General features: G+C 37.3%; 1 protein-coding gene across 3 annotated transcripts; it reads right to left on the bottom strand.

Annotated features, from left to right (window-relative positions):
• Nucleotides 1–1,544: 1,544 nt before the first annotated feature.
• LOC104222766 (non-specific phospholipase C6) lies at nucleotides 1,545–18,178 on the bottom strand. Of its 3 annotated transcripts, none has more exons than XM_070171149.1 (4): nucleotides 17,568–18,167; nucleotides 16,427–17,189; nucleotides 15,424–15,600; nucleotides 1,545–2,275 (listed from the first exon to the last, which is right to left on the bottom strand). In XM_070171149.1, the coding sequence occupies exons 1-4, from the start codon at nucleotides 17,889–17,891 to the stop codon at nucleotides 1,977–1,979; spliced, it is 1,563 nt and encodes a 520-aa protein (XP_070027250.1). In that variant the 5' UTR covers nucleotides 17,892–18,167; the 3' UTR covers nucleotides 1,545–1,976. The 3 variants fall into 3 exon arrangements, with proteins under 3 accessions (XP_070027250.1, XP_070027251.1, XP_070027252.1); XM_070171150.1 differs by lacking the exon at nucleotides 1,545–2,275 and adding an exon at nucleotides 2,341–2,764 and having other exon boundaries at nucleotides 17,568–18,178; XM_070171151.1 differs by lacking the exon at nucleotides 1,545–2,275 and adding an exon at nucleotides 2,341–2,719 and having other exon boundaries at nucleotides 17,568–18,174.
• Nucleotides 18,179–18,831: the final 653 nt, after the last annotated feature.

Below are 18,831 nucleotides of genomic sequence, written 5' to 3'. Positions count from 1 at the left end.
AATTGACGAACAACTTCTTGAAAATTGAATATCGTTGAAGACTTGAATACTTCAATTCACCAACTTCACAATTTTTCACGAAATTGCAATAATAAAGTAAGCAATTATAGAAGAAAATTAGAGAGAGATTGATAAATTTGTGAGTAAAAATGAAAGAATGGGGGGTATTTATAGTTGGGAATTGGGAAAAAGTATAATTAAAAAAAGTTTGGGGGCCAAATGACTATTTTTTAAAGTGCCAAACGGTTGAATTTTGATGGCCAACGGGCAACGGCTAGATTTTAAAAATCTGACCGTTGGTCATTTTTAAAAAAAAACAATTTTTTTTAAAAAAATAGCCGTTGGGGCCCATTTGGCCCGTTGGGCCCGGTTGAACCGGCCCAGGCCCGCCTGCTGGTCCCGGGCTCACGAACTATTTGGGTTGGACCGGCCCGCTACGGGCTTATGCACCACTAGAGACCGGGCTCGCTTGAACCGGCCCGTTTGGCCCGTTTGGCCTGCCGGTCCCGGATCGGGCCCGGACCACAATACAGCCTTACCTATATCACATGAATGTGTAGTCTTTCGCGCCAAAATGAGGCCAACTTGGAAATATAAAACTTTTACTCGTAGCTAATAAAAAGAAGAAGAAAAAAATAACATTGTATCGCCGTTTTCAAAATAATAGCTCAAAAAGTATATATTTTTTATATAATTTTGTGTCTGTATATATAAAATTTCTTGTGCAAGGTAAAAGTGAAAAAACCCCAATAAAGAACAAGCGTTCGATACAACATTATTTGCCTTTTTCTTCTGCTCAACTTATTGATGTTACCCCTCTGGAAAACTGCAATTTTTGTATACTTCGGACCAACTCATTATTCTTGTGTTCCATAAGATGACTAAGGACATAAAATCGATTCAAAATTCAACTTCGTTAAAGAAAAAAACCTTAAATCATGACATTGTCAAATTGAATTATCATCCTCAAAATATCGGTTTCAAACTAGTTATATACTATATTATAAGCATGGAGATCAAAAGTTGAATGTGAAAGACTAAAATAACGCTATACTATTATTGGACTTTTACGCCCTTAAAAGTTATTTCAATAATACCTTCAAATTTAATAACAAAAGTTAGTTTTGTAACATTAAATTTGACTTGGGATTATCAAAGAATTTAGTAAGGTCCATGTATCTAAATTCTTCACTTTACAAGGTCTCTTTAACTTTATAATAATTTTTTTGAGCTAACATTTACAATTCTTAAAAAATCAAATAATTTTTTTGAGCTAACATTTTTTATTCTCCTTTTATTTTTCTTAGGTTAAATATTTAGATTGTTATTAGAAACGATTTCTAAGATCAATCTTTTTCTTATTAATATAATCATAATTCTAAGTGTTTTACCATTCATATACAAGACTATATAATTTTTTACTAATTATATGGGACAGACGCGCATCGCGCATGCCCAAGCACTAGTATGTAATAAACTCGATACATAAGATTAAAAGTGTAAATAGATTAGACTTACAGAAAAGTATATAATTCCAAAGCATGTGATTATAAAAACAAAAAATATAATAAGACTTATGTTTTCAATGCATTCTTTCAATATTTCATTCTCCCGTGACTCTTTTTTTTCACAACTTGTACATTCACATGTCTAAACTTACAAACGTTTCCCAAAAATCATAGTTCTTGTAAAAAGCCAAACCATTTGGGGAAGCTCCAGAAGGAATTAAGCAGATCCTCTGAACCTAAACTATTTTATCTACCTTATATCACATTGCTGACAAAAAAAATGACATTGCTAGAGGGCTACTAAAACTTAATCTCTACTGCAATTTCTTCTTTCTGGGGATTTAAGCGACGAATCTAGGAATAACACGAACTAGATGGACGTCAAAATCCACAAATAATATAACTAAACTTCTAAATACTCTTTTCTTCGATTTCAACCAATTATTGTCCAAACGCCTTTGCTTGTTACTAGTGATGAACTGAGGATCTAGTGGTGAGAGAGGATCTCATGTCTACAATTGTAGACTCATCTGCTCCTAACTTAGTAGCTTCTTTGCTTGCACTAATAAATCTTGAAACTGCACCTGTTACGTAATTATGAGCTTCTTTCACGTTCATTTTCTTCCCCATTTCATGAGGAAAACTGCTCAAGAAATGGTCTCCATTCAACACGGCTGCTAACTGTACTATTTCACTCTGAAACTCGGACAACCCTCGAGTTTCATCCGCTTGTGTCTTCCTCAATGGAGCTACATCAGGTAGAACTTCTGCAAATTTTTACACTATCAGGTCGCATATACAAAACAATTACTAAGTAGTTGTAAAGAAGTACTTAGTTAAAATATGACAGATCACAATTAAGCTACAAAATGTTAAAATACACTGAGTAACGGTCCTTCATGCTGCCATTGTAAAGAAGTTAAAATCATATCAGTATACTTTAATTTTGTTGTTTCTTTAAGTTACAAATCTCACTATTTACGATGATTACCTATAGACTATAGTTATCTTTTAAATGACTTAATAGTATAAAAGCTCTTTTACACTATTACAATATAAAAATCTAAAGAAGGGGAATCTTGGAGCAACGATCAAGCTGTCTCTGTGTAACATATAGGTCACGGGTTCGAGCAGTGATATCACCCGCTGATGCTTGCATCAGGATAGGCTGTCTACATGACACCTCCTTAGGGTGCGGCCCTTTCCGAACCCTGCGTGAACACAAGATACTTTTTGTACATCGGGCTGCCTTTTTACTGTATAAAATCTAAATTCTTGTTAAGAATTGTAGCTCAAAAATAACAATATAGAACAAGAAAAAACAAGTTAAGAGATATAGAGAGAAAGAAAGAAGGAAAAGATTTTCTTCTTCAATTGTGTGTATTTTTCTATTTATTACAAGGCCTTTATATAGGCATAAAAAGTGAAGAAAATATGTCATGGAATATGTCATTGAACATACAAAATATGTCATTGAATATGTCATTAAGCATTTGAGATGAAGATCATGGAAGAAGAGTAGACATCCACCAAAATATGATATTTATCATAATACTCCCCCTTGGATGTCCATAGATAATGTGTCTCGTTAAAACCTTACTAAGAAAAAAAAAACATAAAAAAAATCCTAGTGAAGGAAAAAGAGTACACATGTTTAGAAATACGCCTTTTGGTTGCCTCATTAAAAACCTTGCAAAGAAAACCTAGTGGGACAAAACCTTGTAAGGGAAAAAGAGTACAACGCGTATTAGCTCCCCCTAATGAGAGCATCAACTCACATCCTTGAGCCTTCGCATCCCAATCTTGTACACCAGTTTCTTGAAGGTTGATGTCGGTAGAGATTTGGTGAACAAATCAGCCATATTATCACTTGAACGAATCTGTTGCACATTGATATCACCATTCTTTTGAAGATCATGTGTAAAAAATAACTTTGGTGAGATGTGCTTTGTCCTATCTCCTTTTATGAATCCTCCCTTCAATTGGGCTATGCATGCTGCATTGTCTTCATACAAAATTGTGGGTAGTTTTTCACACTTCAAACCACATTTGTCTCGGATAAGATGTATTATAGACCTCAACCAAATACATTCTCGACTTGCTTCATGAATAGCAATTATCTCAGCATGATTAGAAGAAGTAGCCACGATTGATTGCTTAGTCGATCGCCAAGATATGGCAGTGCCGCCACATGTAAACACATAACCTGTTTGAGATCGAGCCTTATGCGGGTCAGATAAATACCCAGCATCGGCATAACCAACAAGATCGGGATTGCAATCATTGCCATAAAATAAGCCCATATCGGTAGTCCCTTTTAGATATCACAATATGTGTTTGATCCCATTCCAGTGTCTCCTTGTAGGAGCAGAGCTATATCTTGCTAAGACATTAACCGAAAAAGTTATGTCAGGCTTTGTAGTGTTAGCAAGATATATTAGTGCACCAATTGCACTAAGATATGGTACTTCAAGACCAAGAAGCTCTTCATTCTTTTCTTGAGGTCGGAACGGATCCTTATTCACATCAAGTGATCGAACAACCATCGGAGTACTTAATGGATGTGCTCCATCCATGTAAAACCGTTTCAATACCTTTTCTATGTAGGCAGATTGATGAACAAAAATTCCGTTTGCCAAATGTTCAATTTGCAAACCGAGACATAATTTTGTCTTTCTGAGATCTTTCATCTCGAATTCCTTCTTTAAACATTCTACGGCTTTGGGAAGCTCTTTAGAAGTGCCAATGATATTCAAGTCATCAACATATACAACTATGATGACAAATTCAGATCCAGACCTCTTAATAAAGACACAAAGGCAAATAAGGTCATTTTTGTACCCTTGGTTTAGCAAATACTCGCTAAGGCGATTGTACCACATCCTCCCTGATTGCTTCAATCCGTATAAGGATTTCTGAAGTTTTATTGAACAAGTTTCTCTTGAATTTTTATGTGCTTCAGAAACTTTAAATCCTTCAGGGATTTTCATAAAAATCTCATTGTCTAGTGAGCCATATAAGTAGGTTGTGACAACGTCCATCAACCTCATATCAAGTTTTTCATGGACTGCCAAATTTATTAAATACCTGAAGGTAATTGCATCTACCACAGGAGAATATGTCTCCATATAATCAATGACATGCCTTTGCGAAAACCCTTGTGCCACAAGTCATGCTTTATGCCTTATGATTTCACCTTTTTCATTTTGTTTTCGCACAAAAACCCATTTGTACCCCACTGGCTTGACACCTTCAGGTGTTTGGACTATTGGTCCAAAAACTTCATGTTTAAATCCTTCAGGGATTTTCATAAAAATCTCATTGTCTAGTGAGCCATATAAGTAGGTTGTGACAACGTCCATCAACCTCATATCAAGTTTTTCATGGACTGCCAAATTTATTAAATACCTGAAGGTAATTGCATCTACCACAGGAGAATATGTCTCCATATAATCAATGTCATGCCTTTGCGAAAACCCTTGTGCCACAAGTCGTGCTTTATGCCTTATGATTTCACCTTTTTCATTTTGTTTTCGCACAAAAACCCATTTGTACCCCACTGGCTTGACACCTTCAAGTGTTTGGACTATTGGTCCAAAAACTTCATGTTTTTTGAGTGAAGCCAATTCCACTTGAATTGCATCTTTCCATTTTGGCCAGTCATTTCTCCGTCTACATTCATCGATAGATTTTGGCTCAAGATCCCCATCTTGTTGCATTACTTCAACTGCAACATTATATGCAAAATTGTTGTCAACAATAACGTTATTTCGGTTCCACCTTTTTCCCATAGAGATATAACTTATTGAGATCTCTTCATTTTCATCATTTCCAGGTACTAGAACCTCCTGTGAGGTCTTGTCAATTATTATGTCTTTATGCTCCTCTTGAGCAATTGCCTCTATGTTATGATCAACTTGATCATTCGCTCATTTCCTCTTTCGGGGGTTCTTATCCTTGGAACCGATTGGTCTACCACGTTTAAGGCGTGGCCTAGACTCTTTTTCATTATCATACTATCCAGCTGAGACATCAATTCGAATTGGAGCATTTACAGCTGGAATATGCGATTTAGTAACCCGTGGAAGGTTAGTAAATGCATCTGGCAATTGATTTGCAACATTTTACATATAAATGATCTTTTGAACTTCTCGTTCACATTGATTTGTACGAGGATCCAAATGAGATAAAGATAATATGTTCCAATTTATCCCTTTTTTCACCTGTTTATTTTCTCCCCCTAATGTTGGAAAAACTGATTCATCAAAATGACAATCAACAAATCTGGCTGTAAACAAATCTCCTGTCATAGGCTCCAGATATTTAATAATAGAAGGAGATCCCAACTTTCTTTGGGGGCCCATCTTTGTGCGTTGTGGTGGAGCAATTGGAACATATACCGCACATCCAAAAATTCTTAGATGGGAAATATTTGGCTCCTGACCAAAAACCAACTGTAATGAGGAGACTTCATGATAACTGGTTGGCCTTATGCGCACAAGTGCTGCTACATGCAAAATAGCATGTCCCCACACTGAAAGGGGAAATTTTGTCCTCATTAGTAATGGTCTAGATATTAATTGGAGGCATTTAATCAATGATTCTGCTAGACCATTTTGAGTATGAACATGAGCAACCGGATGCTCAACTTTTATTCCAGTGGCCATACAATAATCAGTAAAGACTTGAGATGTAAATTCACCAGCATTATCAAGACGAATTGTCTTAATTGCATAATCTGGAAATTGTGCTGTTAATCTTATTATTTGGGCCAACAATCTCACAAATGTCATGTTACGAGTTGGCAATAAGCACACATGTGACCATCTTGTAGATGCGTCTATCAAGACTATAAAATACTTGAATGGTCCACATGGAGGGTGTATAGGCCCACATATATCACCCTGTATACGTTCCAGAAATGCAGGGGATTCAATCCCAACTTTAGCTGTTAATGGTTTAATAACCAATTTTCCTTGAGAGCAAGCAACACAGGAGAATTCCTTAAATTGAAGAATCTTCTTGTTCTTCAATGTGTGTCCATTTGAATTCTCTATTATTCTACGCATGTTAGAACTAGGATGACCCAACCGGTCATGCCAAATGATAAAATCACTAGAAGTAGTAAACTTTTTGTTTACTATGGCATGTGGTTCAATCACACCAATGTTTGTGTGGTACAACCCAGAAGAAAATGCGGGTAATTTTTCATGCACATATATTTTACCCGTTTTTATTGTAGTAATATAAAGGTATTCAACCTTTCCTTCGTTTGATGTCTCAACATGGTAGCCATTTTGGCGAATAGCTTTGAAACTCAAGAAGTTTCTTTGAGACTTACTACAATACAATGCATTATCAAGTTAATATCGTTCCTTCAGGTAATAATAAGGCCGCTCTTTCGGAGCCCTCAATCAACTTTGTACTACCGGATATTGTATTAACATAGGCCTTTTTCATAACCAAATAAGAGAAAAATTTCTTTTCTCTTAACATTGTATGAGTTGTAGCACTATCCAAAACACATAAATCTTCATTACTCATCTTGGATCCAATTGAAGACTGGGGAATTTTAATTTCTTCATAAAAAAAAGAATAAAAGTACATCATGAGAAATACGGAAAACAAACATCTCCAACATAAGACAACATAAGTACTACTTAAAAATAAAAACAACTTTAGATGAGATAAAAACACTAAAAATAACAACGTAATTGCATTCCCCAATAAAATGATCAAACTTTAGTTTTGATCTCCAAAGAAATCTTCAACTTCCAAATGAGTAAGATCATCGAGGCCTTGAAAATCATCATCTTTCAAAGCAAGATCTACCGCGGCATCGTCATCATTTTTGTTTGAAGGCCCTGCCTCAAAATCATTTTTAAAGGTCAAGTGTGACTCCACTGGGGCATTAGCAGAAGATGCTCCAACATTATTTGCCTTTCTTTTGATGGAGTTTTGATAAAGCCTGACAAAATGCTCAGGTGCACGACATTCAATTTTCCAATGACCTTTCATGCCACAGCGGTGGCAGTTACCACTTTTGCCTCTTGAAGGATAGTTTTGAGAACCCATATTGTTCTCTCGTTTTCCATGACCACCACGATGACGACTATCATATCGTCTCTTACCATTGTCATACCCACATTCATTCATATGGCCATGATTATTATTCTGTCTTTTTTCAGACTTATCACGTCTAACTGTCATATTTGCTTCAGGAAGCGGAGCTGACCCTGTGGGACGAGCTTCATGATTTTTCAGTAAAAGGGTGTTATGTTGCTCAGCCACCAGAAGGCATGAGATCAATTCAGAATACTTTTTAAAACCCCTTTCACGGTATTGCTGTTGTAATACCATATTTGAGGCATGGAAAGTTGTAAGAGTTTTTTCCAGCAAATCCTCATCATTCATAACTTCCCCACATAATTTCAATTGGGAAGTTATTTGAAATACAATAGAGTTATACTCACTTACGATTTTAAAATCTTGCAATCGTAAGTGCATCCACTCATATCGAGCCCTTGGCAATACCGTAGCCTTAAGGTGATCATACCTTTCCTTCATGCCAGTCCACAATTCAAGTGGATCTTTCACTGTTAAATATTCAACCTTCATCCAAATGATGACGAAGAAAAATCATGGCCTTCGCCTTGTCCTGGCTTGATGCCTCATTACCCCGAGTAATGGTGTTACCAAGGTCTTTAGCGGCTAAGTGAATCTCAGCATCGAGAACCCATGATAGGTAATTCTTTCTAAAAATGTCAAGTGCCACAAACTCAAGCTTTGACATAGTAAAAACTATCAAAGAAAATAAATGAATTAGAAATGATAGTGAAAATAAATAAATGGATATAAACATTACGAATGTTTAAATTGTGTTGCCATATAAAACATATAGTGATAATGATAACATTAATCTATTTATTAGTACTTATGCAGATTTGAGAATGAAAGGTTACGTATTATATCAAACAACAATTTCTATAAATGAAGGCAAAATATACATAATAATATAGGTTTAAGGTGATGGATTTTAACGCCAATAACTAGCAATTTATCATGTTTGCCACAGTGTCGTGTGATTCATATTGATTCGTAATGATCACTTGTCATGATAACAATTTGACTTAATTCATACAATACAATACCATTAGAATGGCAAGAAGAGAAGAAGAAATGTAGAAGATAACTTGTTATACCTTTTGGATGAAGAATTGCACTTAACTTTTGACAAGGCTAGAGTCGTGCTGATAACGTGTTAAGAATTGTAGCTCAAATATAACAATATAGAACATGGAAAAACAAGTTAAGAGATATAGAGAGAAAGAGAGAAGGAAATACCCGAATTGTATTGATAATGCATTGTATTTTCAAAGTTATTACCCTTAATGGATATTGTATTAAGTACTCAAAATGCATTAAGGGTAATGTCGTTTTGAATACAACTCTTTTGAATACAATGCATTATCAATGAGAGGGACCTTACTATAGAGGGCAACGACTGTGACATGGTTCTCTTCTAATTGAAACAAGTATCCAATGAAGAGGGCGGCCGAGATCTCTAGATTCCCACTAAGTTCTCTTGGAACACTTAGGACATGCAACACAACATATCTTGATGGTTGTTGCCTCATACATAGTCCCTCTATCGGATGTTCCTTCACAATACTTTGTCAGCATACGCCGCCTACACGACTGACATTCGTCCTGGCGCACTGTAGTACGCAGAACTCATGGATGACATGACCCTCAAAATGTGGGGTGTGACATCCTCCCACACTCAATCTGTCATCGTCCCCGATGACACATCAATGCCTACGACAACCCCGAGTCTTCCCCCTCAGGGATGTGCACTGGCTTCCTTAATCCTTGTGGGTCGGACTTCCTCAAAGTCCAGCTCAAAATTTTGGCGGGTAATATTGTATTTTCAGAGTATTGTATTAAGTACAATACAATGCATTAACTTTGTGTGGGTCGCCACAAAGTTAGACACCAGAGGGTGCAAGTGCGGAGGCACTTTCCAAGCGAACACCGATAGGAGGTGCAGTGCAGAAGGCACACTTGGAAGATACTTGGGAGGAGAAGTGCATGGGGTACGACTCCATTTTGAGCTATAATTCTTAACACGTTATCAGCACGACTCTAGCCTTGTCGAAAGTTAAGTGCAATTCTTCATCCGAAAGAAATTAAAATTCCCCAGTCTTCAATTGGATCCAAGATGAGTAATGAAGATTTATGTCTTTGGATAGTGCTACAACTCACACAATATCAAGTACTCCGATGGTTGTTCAATCACTTGATGTGAATAAGGTTCCGTTCCGACCTCAAGAAAAGAATGAAGAGCTTCTTGGTCTTGAAGTACCATATCTTAGTGCAATTGGTGCACTAATATATGGTACTTCAAGACCAAGAAGCTCTTTGTTTTCCAGCTGTCACTTCCTTAGCAAGTACCCAATGTTCCCGGTAGTACCTCTGTACTCGCCCTATAGACAAGAACCCTCTTGGTTCTGCTAGCACGGCTTCCCGGTTCGGTGTGCCTCGCACATGGCCCCATCTCAATGGTCCCCGATCACTTGGCGTACCCCTTTCTAGAACAATACCTTCTAACTTGGAATCCCGCTCAATTCTGGAGCTTCGCTATTTCCTTCGATTTCGTCTCCTCACCTTAGCAATTCAGCACAATGCCTCTCCATCAAATGGCTCAGCTCTTTTTCACAACCTTGGTGGCTGACTCCACCCCATTGTGACACTCATGTACTCCCGCTAAGAAGCCCGACATAGGTCCTTCTTTGCGGTTGTCAAGGGACTCTCCTGCCATTCATCGCAACCCTTGAGATGGCTAGGTACCTCTAAATGCCCTTAGGCATTCCATAAGTCTATCCCGCAGGAAAGACACTCAACTGATGCGCTTCTAGCATCCTTGGCAGGATCTCTTCATGATCATGCCCTTTGTTTATAGTCCATGGCTCACACTCATTGCAATATGGCTGCCCGACCTGGCAAACATGGCCTTTTCTTGACCACCCTACTCATCGGCATATCATCACATTCAACTGGAGCACAGACTTACGAAAGAAACTGGGGTTGTCCATTTCCTTCGTCAAAACGGCCAACAGCTCCAGCTTTCTGCTTAACATGAACAAAACGCCTCAACCTGACGAGCTCCCAAATGCTACTGAACCTTCATGGTTCAAACGGTATTCAACCTGTGCAAGGAACACTCTCAGTCCGTTCGACATTCCTTACCATGCCTTGCTTAGCAAAGCTGCTAACCAACTGTTGGCAGAGTTTCGGACAACCTATATAGTATCCCTCTAAAAACAGCACCTACTGCATGAAAGACATCCCTTACGATATCTCAATCAAACTAGGATGCCCCAAAATTACCTCTCAAGACACAGACGATGGCGGAAACAACGACTGTGACATGGTCTGATTCTGTAGGTTGAAGTTCATGGCTGACAATGCACATTCTAGACATAACTCACGCAACTCATCCCCTCTTTTTAGACCAGTTGTATCAGGTTCTCAATCTCTGGTGGCATATGAACATCAATCTCTACTTTGATATGATCTCCACACTGACATCCAAAATGCACTCGCCATCTCAACTTCTGCTTAGATATCATTTGTCATGGCAGAATATGGCCTAACATCGCTCTGATACCACGTGTCACGAGCTCAACTTTTCACCGACGCTAGCGGCACCAAAATGCCCGTGCGGCGCCTATAGTCACCCCGCACTACAGGCCAACCCTTCCTTATCCCAGGTTTTCTAGCACGATCCTGTGCCTGTGGGTGGAGCTTTCTCAAATGGCCCACTCCAACTGTGCCGCCCGTATGATGTCTAGGCTCATAGCTTAGACTAGCTGTGGCGCTTCTCGTCTGCTGGATCATCATCCATGCGCACACCCGGGGTTGGCTAGGGACACGTACATCCTTCGCCTAGCACTGAGCATCGCTCTCGCATGAACAACCTAATCCTCAAGCTTGACACTCGCCTCGTGCATCCGCACTCAGCTTGTGCTTCGCCCGAGTAGGGCAACCTTTAGTCCTTGGCCTTTGTCATTTGCGTCTTTCATAGCATGCCTATCCTTGTCTTATGGCATGGCCAAACATAGCCCTCGCGACATACTTCCATCCCACATAGTGTAGTGTCGCCCCACATCTGCACGTCTAGGCCAATGGACCCTTGCTCGCCTAGCTGAACCCAAGCTAAGCTCACAAGTCGACACATGAGGCCCCTAAGAAAGGTGCTTCAAGTATCCAATCGGCACGGTGGTCTTCATCCATCATTTCGATAGCCCGTAGGGCATAATCATCCCTCATGTCAAGCCTTCAGTGCCCGTTTGGTGCCCAACGCTGGCCCTAAGGCGTCGCGTCGTCCATAGAGTTCCCAAACTCGTATGGATACCTTAGACACTCCTTTGAGATGTCCAGGCAGGCCCTTGAGGTTCTCCCCCAAGGTAGCTCACTTGGTGCGGCTTGATGGCAGCGCGCACGGGGGAGGCTAGCTTCAACACCTATACTCCCCTTATATATGCTTAAAATTAAAAAGCCCAAGATTCAGTAATCGTCTAGTTCTTGTCAGAGAATCAGAATCAGCACGACTCTAGCCTTGTCGAAAGTTAAGTGCAATTCTTCATTTGAAAGGTATAACAGGTTATCTTCTACATTTCTTCTTCTCTTCTTGCCATTCTAGTGGTATTGTATTGTATGAATTAAGTCAAATTGTTATCATGACAAGTGATCATTACGAATCAATATGAATCACACTACACTGTGGCAAACATGATAAATTGCTAGTTATTGGCGTTAAAATCCATCACCTTAAACCTATATTATTATGTATATTTTGTCTTCATTTATAGAAATTGTTGTTTGATATAATACGTAACCTTTCATTCTCAAATCTGCATACGTACTAATAAATAGATTAATGTTATCATTATCACTATATGTTTTATATGACAACACAATTTAAACATTCGTAATGTTTATATCCATTTATTTATTTTCACTATCATCTTAATCATTTCTAATTCATTTATTTTCTTTGATAGTTTTTACTATGTCAAATTTGTCAAAGCTTGAGTTTGTGGCACTTGACATTTCTGGAAAGAATTACCTATCATGAGTTCTCGATGCTGAGATTCACTTAGCCGCTAAAGGCTTTGGTAACACCATTACTCAAGGTAATGAGGCATCAAGCCAGGATAAGGTGAAGGCCATAATTTTCCTTCGTCATCATTTGGATGAAGGTTTGAAGGTTGAATATTTAACAGTGAAAGATCCACTTGAATTGTGGACTGGCCTGAAGGAAAGGTATGATCACCTTAAGGCTACGGTATTTCCAAGGGCTCGATATGAGTGGATGCACTTAAGATTGCAAGATTTTAACACCGTAAGTGAGTATAACTTTGCTGTATTTCGAATAACTTCCCAACTGAAATTATGTGGGGAAGTTATGAATGATGAGGATTTGCTGGAAAAAACTCTTACAATTTTCCATGTTTCAAATATGGTATTATAACAGCAATACCATGAAAGGGGTTTTAAAAAGTATTCTGAATTGATCTCGTGCCTTCTAGTGGCTGAGCAACATAACACCCTTTTACTGAAAAATCATGAAGCTCGTCCCACAGGGTCAGCTCCGCTTCCTGAAGCAAATATGGCAGTTAGACGTGATAAGTCTGGAAAAAGACAGAATAATAATCATGGTCATATGAATGTACGTGGGTATGGCAATGGTAAGAGACGATATGATAGTCGTCATCGTGGTGGTCATGGAAAACGAGAGTACAATATGGGTTCTCAAAACAATCCTTCAAGAGGCAAAAATGGTAATTGCCACCGTTGTGGAATGAAAGGTCATTGGAAAATTGAATGTCGTGCACCTGAGCATTTTGTCAGGCTTTATCAAAACTCTATCAAAATAAAGACAAATAATGTTGGAGCATCTTCTGATAATGCCCCAGTGGAGTCACACTTGACCTTTAAAAATGATTTTGATGCAGGGCCTTCAAACAAAAATGATGACAATGCCGAGGCAAATCTTGCTTTGAAAGATGATGATTTTCAAGGTCTCGATGATCTTACTCATTTGGAAGTTGAAGATTTCTTTGGAGATCAAAACTAAAGTTTGATCATTTTATTGAGGAATGCAATTATGTTGTTATTTTCAGTGTTTTTATCTCATCTAAAGTTGTTTTTATTTTTAAGTAGTACTTAAGTTGTCTTATGTTGTTGGAGATGTTTGTTTTCCGTATTTCTCATGATGTACTTTTATTCTTTTTTTTTATGAAGAAATTAAAATTCCCCAGTCTTCAATTGGATCCAAGATGAGTAATGAAGATTTATGTCTTTTGAATAGTGTTACAACTCACACAATATTAAGAGAAAAGAAATTTTTCTCTTATTTGGTTATGAAAAAGGCCTATGTCAATCAACTTTGTACTACCGGATATTGTATTAACATAGGCCTTTTGTCATAACTAAATAAGAGAAAATTTTCTTTTTTCTTAATATTGTGTGAGTTGTAGCACTATCCAAAAGACATAAATCTTCATTACTCATCTTGGATCCAATTGAAGACTGGGAAATTTTAATTTCTTCATAAAAAAAGAAGAATAAAAGTACATCATGAGAAATACGAAAAACAAACATCAACAATTTTGTATGAAGACAATGCATCATGCATAACCCAATTGAAGGGAGGATTCATAAAAGGAGATAGGACAAAAACATATTTCACCAAAGTTATTTTTTATACATGATCTTCAAAAGAATGGTGATATCAATGTGCAACAGATTCGTTCAAGTGATAATATGGCTGATTTGTTCACCAAATCTCTACCGACATCAACCTTCAAGAAACTGGTGTACAAGATTGGGATCAGTGGCGGACCCAGGATTTTGTGTAAGCGGGTTCAGTCGAAGAAGTCCATAACTAACATAAGCGGTATAAGCCGTATAAGTGGGTTCAAAAATAATTTTTATACAAAATTTATCTTGCTTTAGCCATAATTTATACATATATACAGTATTATTTTTTAACGAAGCGGGTTCAATTGAACCCACTTCTCACCACTTGGGTCCGCCCCTGATTGGGATGCGAAGGCTCAAGGATGTGAGTTGATGCTCTCATTAGGGGAGCTAATACGCGTTGTACTCTTTTTCCCTTACAAGGTTTTGTCCCACTGGGTTTTTAATGAGGCAACCAAAAGACGTATTTCTAAACATGTGTACTCTTTTTCCTTCACTAGGATTTTTTTTATGGTTTTTTTTTCTTAGTAAGGTTTTAACGAGACACATTATCTTTGGACATCCAAGGGAGGGTATTATGATAAATATCATATTTTGGTGGATGTCTACTCTTCTTCCATGATCTTCATCTCAAATGCTTAATGACATATTCAATGACATATTTTGTATGTTCAATGACATATTCCATTAAGCATTTGAGATGAAGATCATGGAAGAAGAGTAGACATCCACCAAAATATGATATTTATCATAATACTCCCCCTTGAATGTCCATAGATAATGTGTCTTGTTAAAACCTTACTAAGACCTCTTAATAGGTGTGGATCTGAATTTGTGGCAACCACATTGACATCGGGCTGCCTTTTTATTGTATAAAATCTAAATTCTGAATTTGTAGTACTTTCTTAACGAAAACAATGGTTACATAAACTGAAGTGGAATGGAGGCGATTTGTTAAAATTAAAATAGCCAGCGATGAAGCATTAAAAAATTGAACAAACCCTCGTGACAAGATCGATATCATTTATGAATATTCTAAGTTTATCTAAAGACTTCCGACTAGTATATTAATATAAATATATTCTCATCAATTAATTAAGAATATTTTTGTGGCAATATTATAGTCAATAAAATAGTTATATCTTACCAGGGCAATCAGACCTTGGAGATGACAATTGACCTACAACCTGCTCAAAAGTGCCAGCCCAAGCATCTCTATGAGTTAAAAAGCTGGATGTGAGATTGAATATCTTCTTTATTGTTGCAGGAATTGATGAGTGCTCGAACTCTGAATTTGGTTTTGGTCCCTTCGGTTTGCTTATCACTGTAATACAGAACCAAAAAAGGGCTATTATATTATTTAATAAAAAATTCACAAACTTAGAGCTATTTATACAGAAAAATAAAAACAAGATTTAATGAATCCCGTGACTATCTTCGATAAGAGTACAGTACAGATAGATCTGCACATCTTGACGTATTAAAAGATATTTTAGCTTATCCATCTGAAAGTAGCACGTACAAATTTGGATCTATATTTTCTCTCTATGACAAGCTACTAAAAGAAGGTGCATCAACTACCAAAAATCAGTGGTGGAATGAGAATTTAAATTCTATGGGCTCTAAATTTTAGGATAGCGATATTAGATGTTAGTAACTAGGTTCAAAATGGGGGGCATAACTATCAAAATAGGACCATCTAGTTGTTCCCCCGAATTGACCAATGCAGCTACCTATGCTTTGAGTCTTAGGGTGCTAATTGAAATATATACCTATTATTTAAGATATGCACATATAATTTTTCCGAATTTACCACGGGCCGGTGACCCCTCTACCGTAAGGGTAGGTCCGTCTCTGTTCAAAATCGTGTAATCAAGGCGGTCAAAATGCTACCCAAATCTAAACATATGAATTTAAATTTGAAGATCGAAAATTATGCAAATTTGAAAGAACTTAAGCTAATAATTTAAGTTGGGTCATGATCAAAATGCAACCCAAACCTTAGCAGACAAGTTGAGTCATGATCCATTTATTGATTTGATATGTTTTGACCGTCGAAATTTGACGCCACCCGCCCACTTGCCACGTCTAATGGCAAAGTAATCAAGTTCCTACAACCAGTAACTAGTGAAAGAAAGTTTTAAGCTTACCAGTTCCTTTCTTGATCCAAGGGGAGACCATAATGGTTGGTACACGAACGCCAAGCCTATCAAACTTAAAGAAATTAGGTGCAGGTCCAGTATTTCCATCTGGGTTTGGAACATCACCATAAGGAGTTCGGACATGATCATAGAATCCCCCATGTTCATCATATGTAATAATAAAAAGTGTCTCATTCCACTGTGGACTACTTTTTAATGTCTCATAAACCTCCTTTACTAATTTCTGCCCATTAGCAACATCATGTGATGGATGATCATCATTTGCTGGATAACCAGTAATATCAAAATACCTTGGCTCAATTACTGTCAAATTCGGTAAATTCCCATTTTTGGCATCTTTCTTGAACTTCAAATCATATGAATGGTACTTAAACATATACTTCAACATCCTCAGATTTCTGAAGAACAAAGTTGCTGGTAATGTCTGGTGATATATACCAAAATCAATTCCATTTTCGTGAAGTGAATCGAATATGGTTTTTTGTGGATATCCTGTAGCAAGCTGCTTCTTTACATGGCTAGTGGAACCATGAGAAGTGGCAGAGTAGAGAAATAACCTGTTTGGTTGAGTTGGACCAGGAATTGAACAGAACCATCTATCAAATACTGCAAATTCACGAACTAATGTCGCGTAAATTGGGACGTTTTCGGGCTTAAATCCTCTCATGACTGTTCTTGATAGGTTTGGAGACATACTGAGTGCTTGTTCAACAAAGCCAGACATTGAAGGAATGGACCCTGAACCAAATACCTGTTGAGACATCAGCTCAAATTTTTAGACGAGACAGTCACATAATTTAATATGGTATCAGAACAGACAAGAGGATCTTGAACCAAAAAGAAAAAAAGTATTTTTACGTATTGGGCTCATAAAAACGAGTTGATTGTCATATGTGAAGGGGCGTGTTTTGAGACATAAAGTTAAAGCTTTTAGATGAGAGGTCATACAATTCAATATAGTATCAGAAAGAGACTCTGGATTCAAATCCCATTGTGAACCAAAAAGCAAGAAACTAAAAATAAAATATGTTCGAGTGCTTGGCCTATTGAGCACAATCAGCGCCCATGTTAGGGACCGTGAGACATAAGCTTAAACTTTTAGACAGATGATTACAGGCGTCAACAATACCTGTTGCTCCACGGCTTCAAAGGAGTGACCAGGGTCTGGATCCACATACTGAGCATCATCAGTGAAGCATATTGTTTCAGTAAGTTGGGCTTTAGTTGACATTGGATTGCACTCTTTGCCACTGACACCATTAATATGCGGATTCACTGATTTCTTCATCCATCCAAGCAAGTGATCAAAAGATCTGTTTTCCAACACCAACACAACAACTGTTTTAATGGGTTGTTTTTGTTGTCCGTAAGTGTTCTGAGAAACCCATGAAAGAGTGAGAAAGAGCAAGAAAACAGTGGCAAATGGTGGAGCTTTGCTTCTCAAGTGGTCCATTCTTGAATCTTGATTGGTACTATACTTTCTTTAAAAGATTTGGGGTTGCAAAAATGAATATAATAGAGCAAAAGCAAATGAACAGTACTGTATTAAAGAGCCCCCTTTATTTTCTTTTACTTTTTTAATGATTGATTTAATGTCAGTAAGGTAAAATGGGATGCTGCTAAATAAGCTGAGAGGTTTGTGGTTAGGATGAGCCAAAAAGAGGAAGGATCTGGTAGTAGAGTAGAGGTGTAAGGAGACAGATGAATGAATGAAATTAAATGTATTGATGCTATGAAAGCTTTAAATGGAGATTGTCCTGATCTGATGTGGGTCTTAGTGGGGTGAATGTTAAGTGGTTAATAAGATAGCAGTAAGTTGTAAAGTGGGAAAAGGGAGGAGTAAAAAAAATCTGGGAGAAGTGGCTTTGGAATTCAAATTGTGAAATAGGAAAAAAGTTTATTCACACCCCCTTGTATATATTTATAACAACTCAATAAATGCATAACATTTGTCTTCATATACTATATCGTCACTTAAATCATATTCCCTCCATTTCATATTAGATGAGGTAGTTTGACTTGATACGGAGTTTAAAAATAAAGAAGATTTTTGAAATTTGTGGTCTTAAAAGCTTAAAAGGTAAAAGGTTTGTGGGGTCATGACATTTGTGTGGCTATAAAAGCTTCTCATTAAGAGTAAATGAGTAAAATGAAAGAGTTTAAAGTTGAATTATTTTTAAATTTAGAAATGTATCATTTGTTTTGGAACAGACTAAAAAGGAAAATACCTCATCTAATATGAAACGGGGGGAGTACTAGTTAATTTAATATATATTTATTTCTAATTTACCACCTAGATATGATTAGTTAATATGATTCGGTTAAATACCAAGTGGAAGTAAATTTTTATCGTGAAATACCACGTGAAGTGAGCATATGTTTCACCACCAAAA

The sequence above is a fragment of the Nicotiana sylvestris genome, chromosome 3 (genome assembly GCF_000393655.2).
Source record: "Nicotiana sylvestris chromosome 3, ASM39365v2, whole genome shotgun sequence".
NCBI classification, from domain to species: domain Eukaryota; kingdom Viridiplantae; phylum Streptophyta; class Magnoliopsida; order Solanales; family Solanaceae; genus Nicotiana; species Nicotiana sylvestris.
This window is presented reverse-complemented; position numbering and strand designations above follow the sequence as displayed.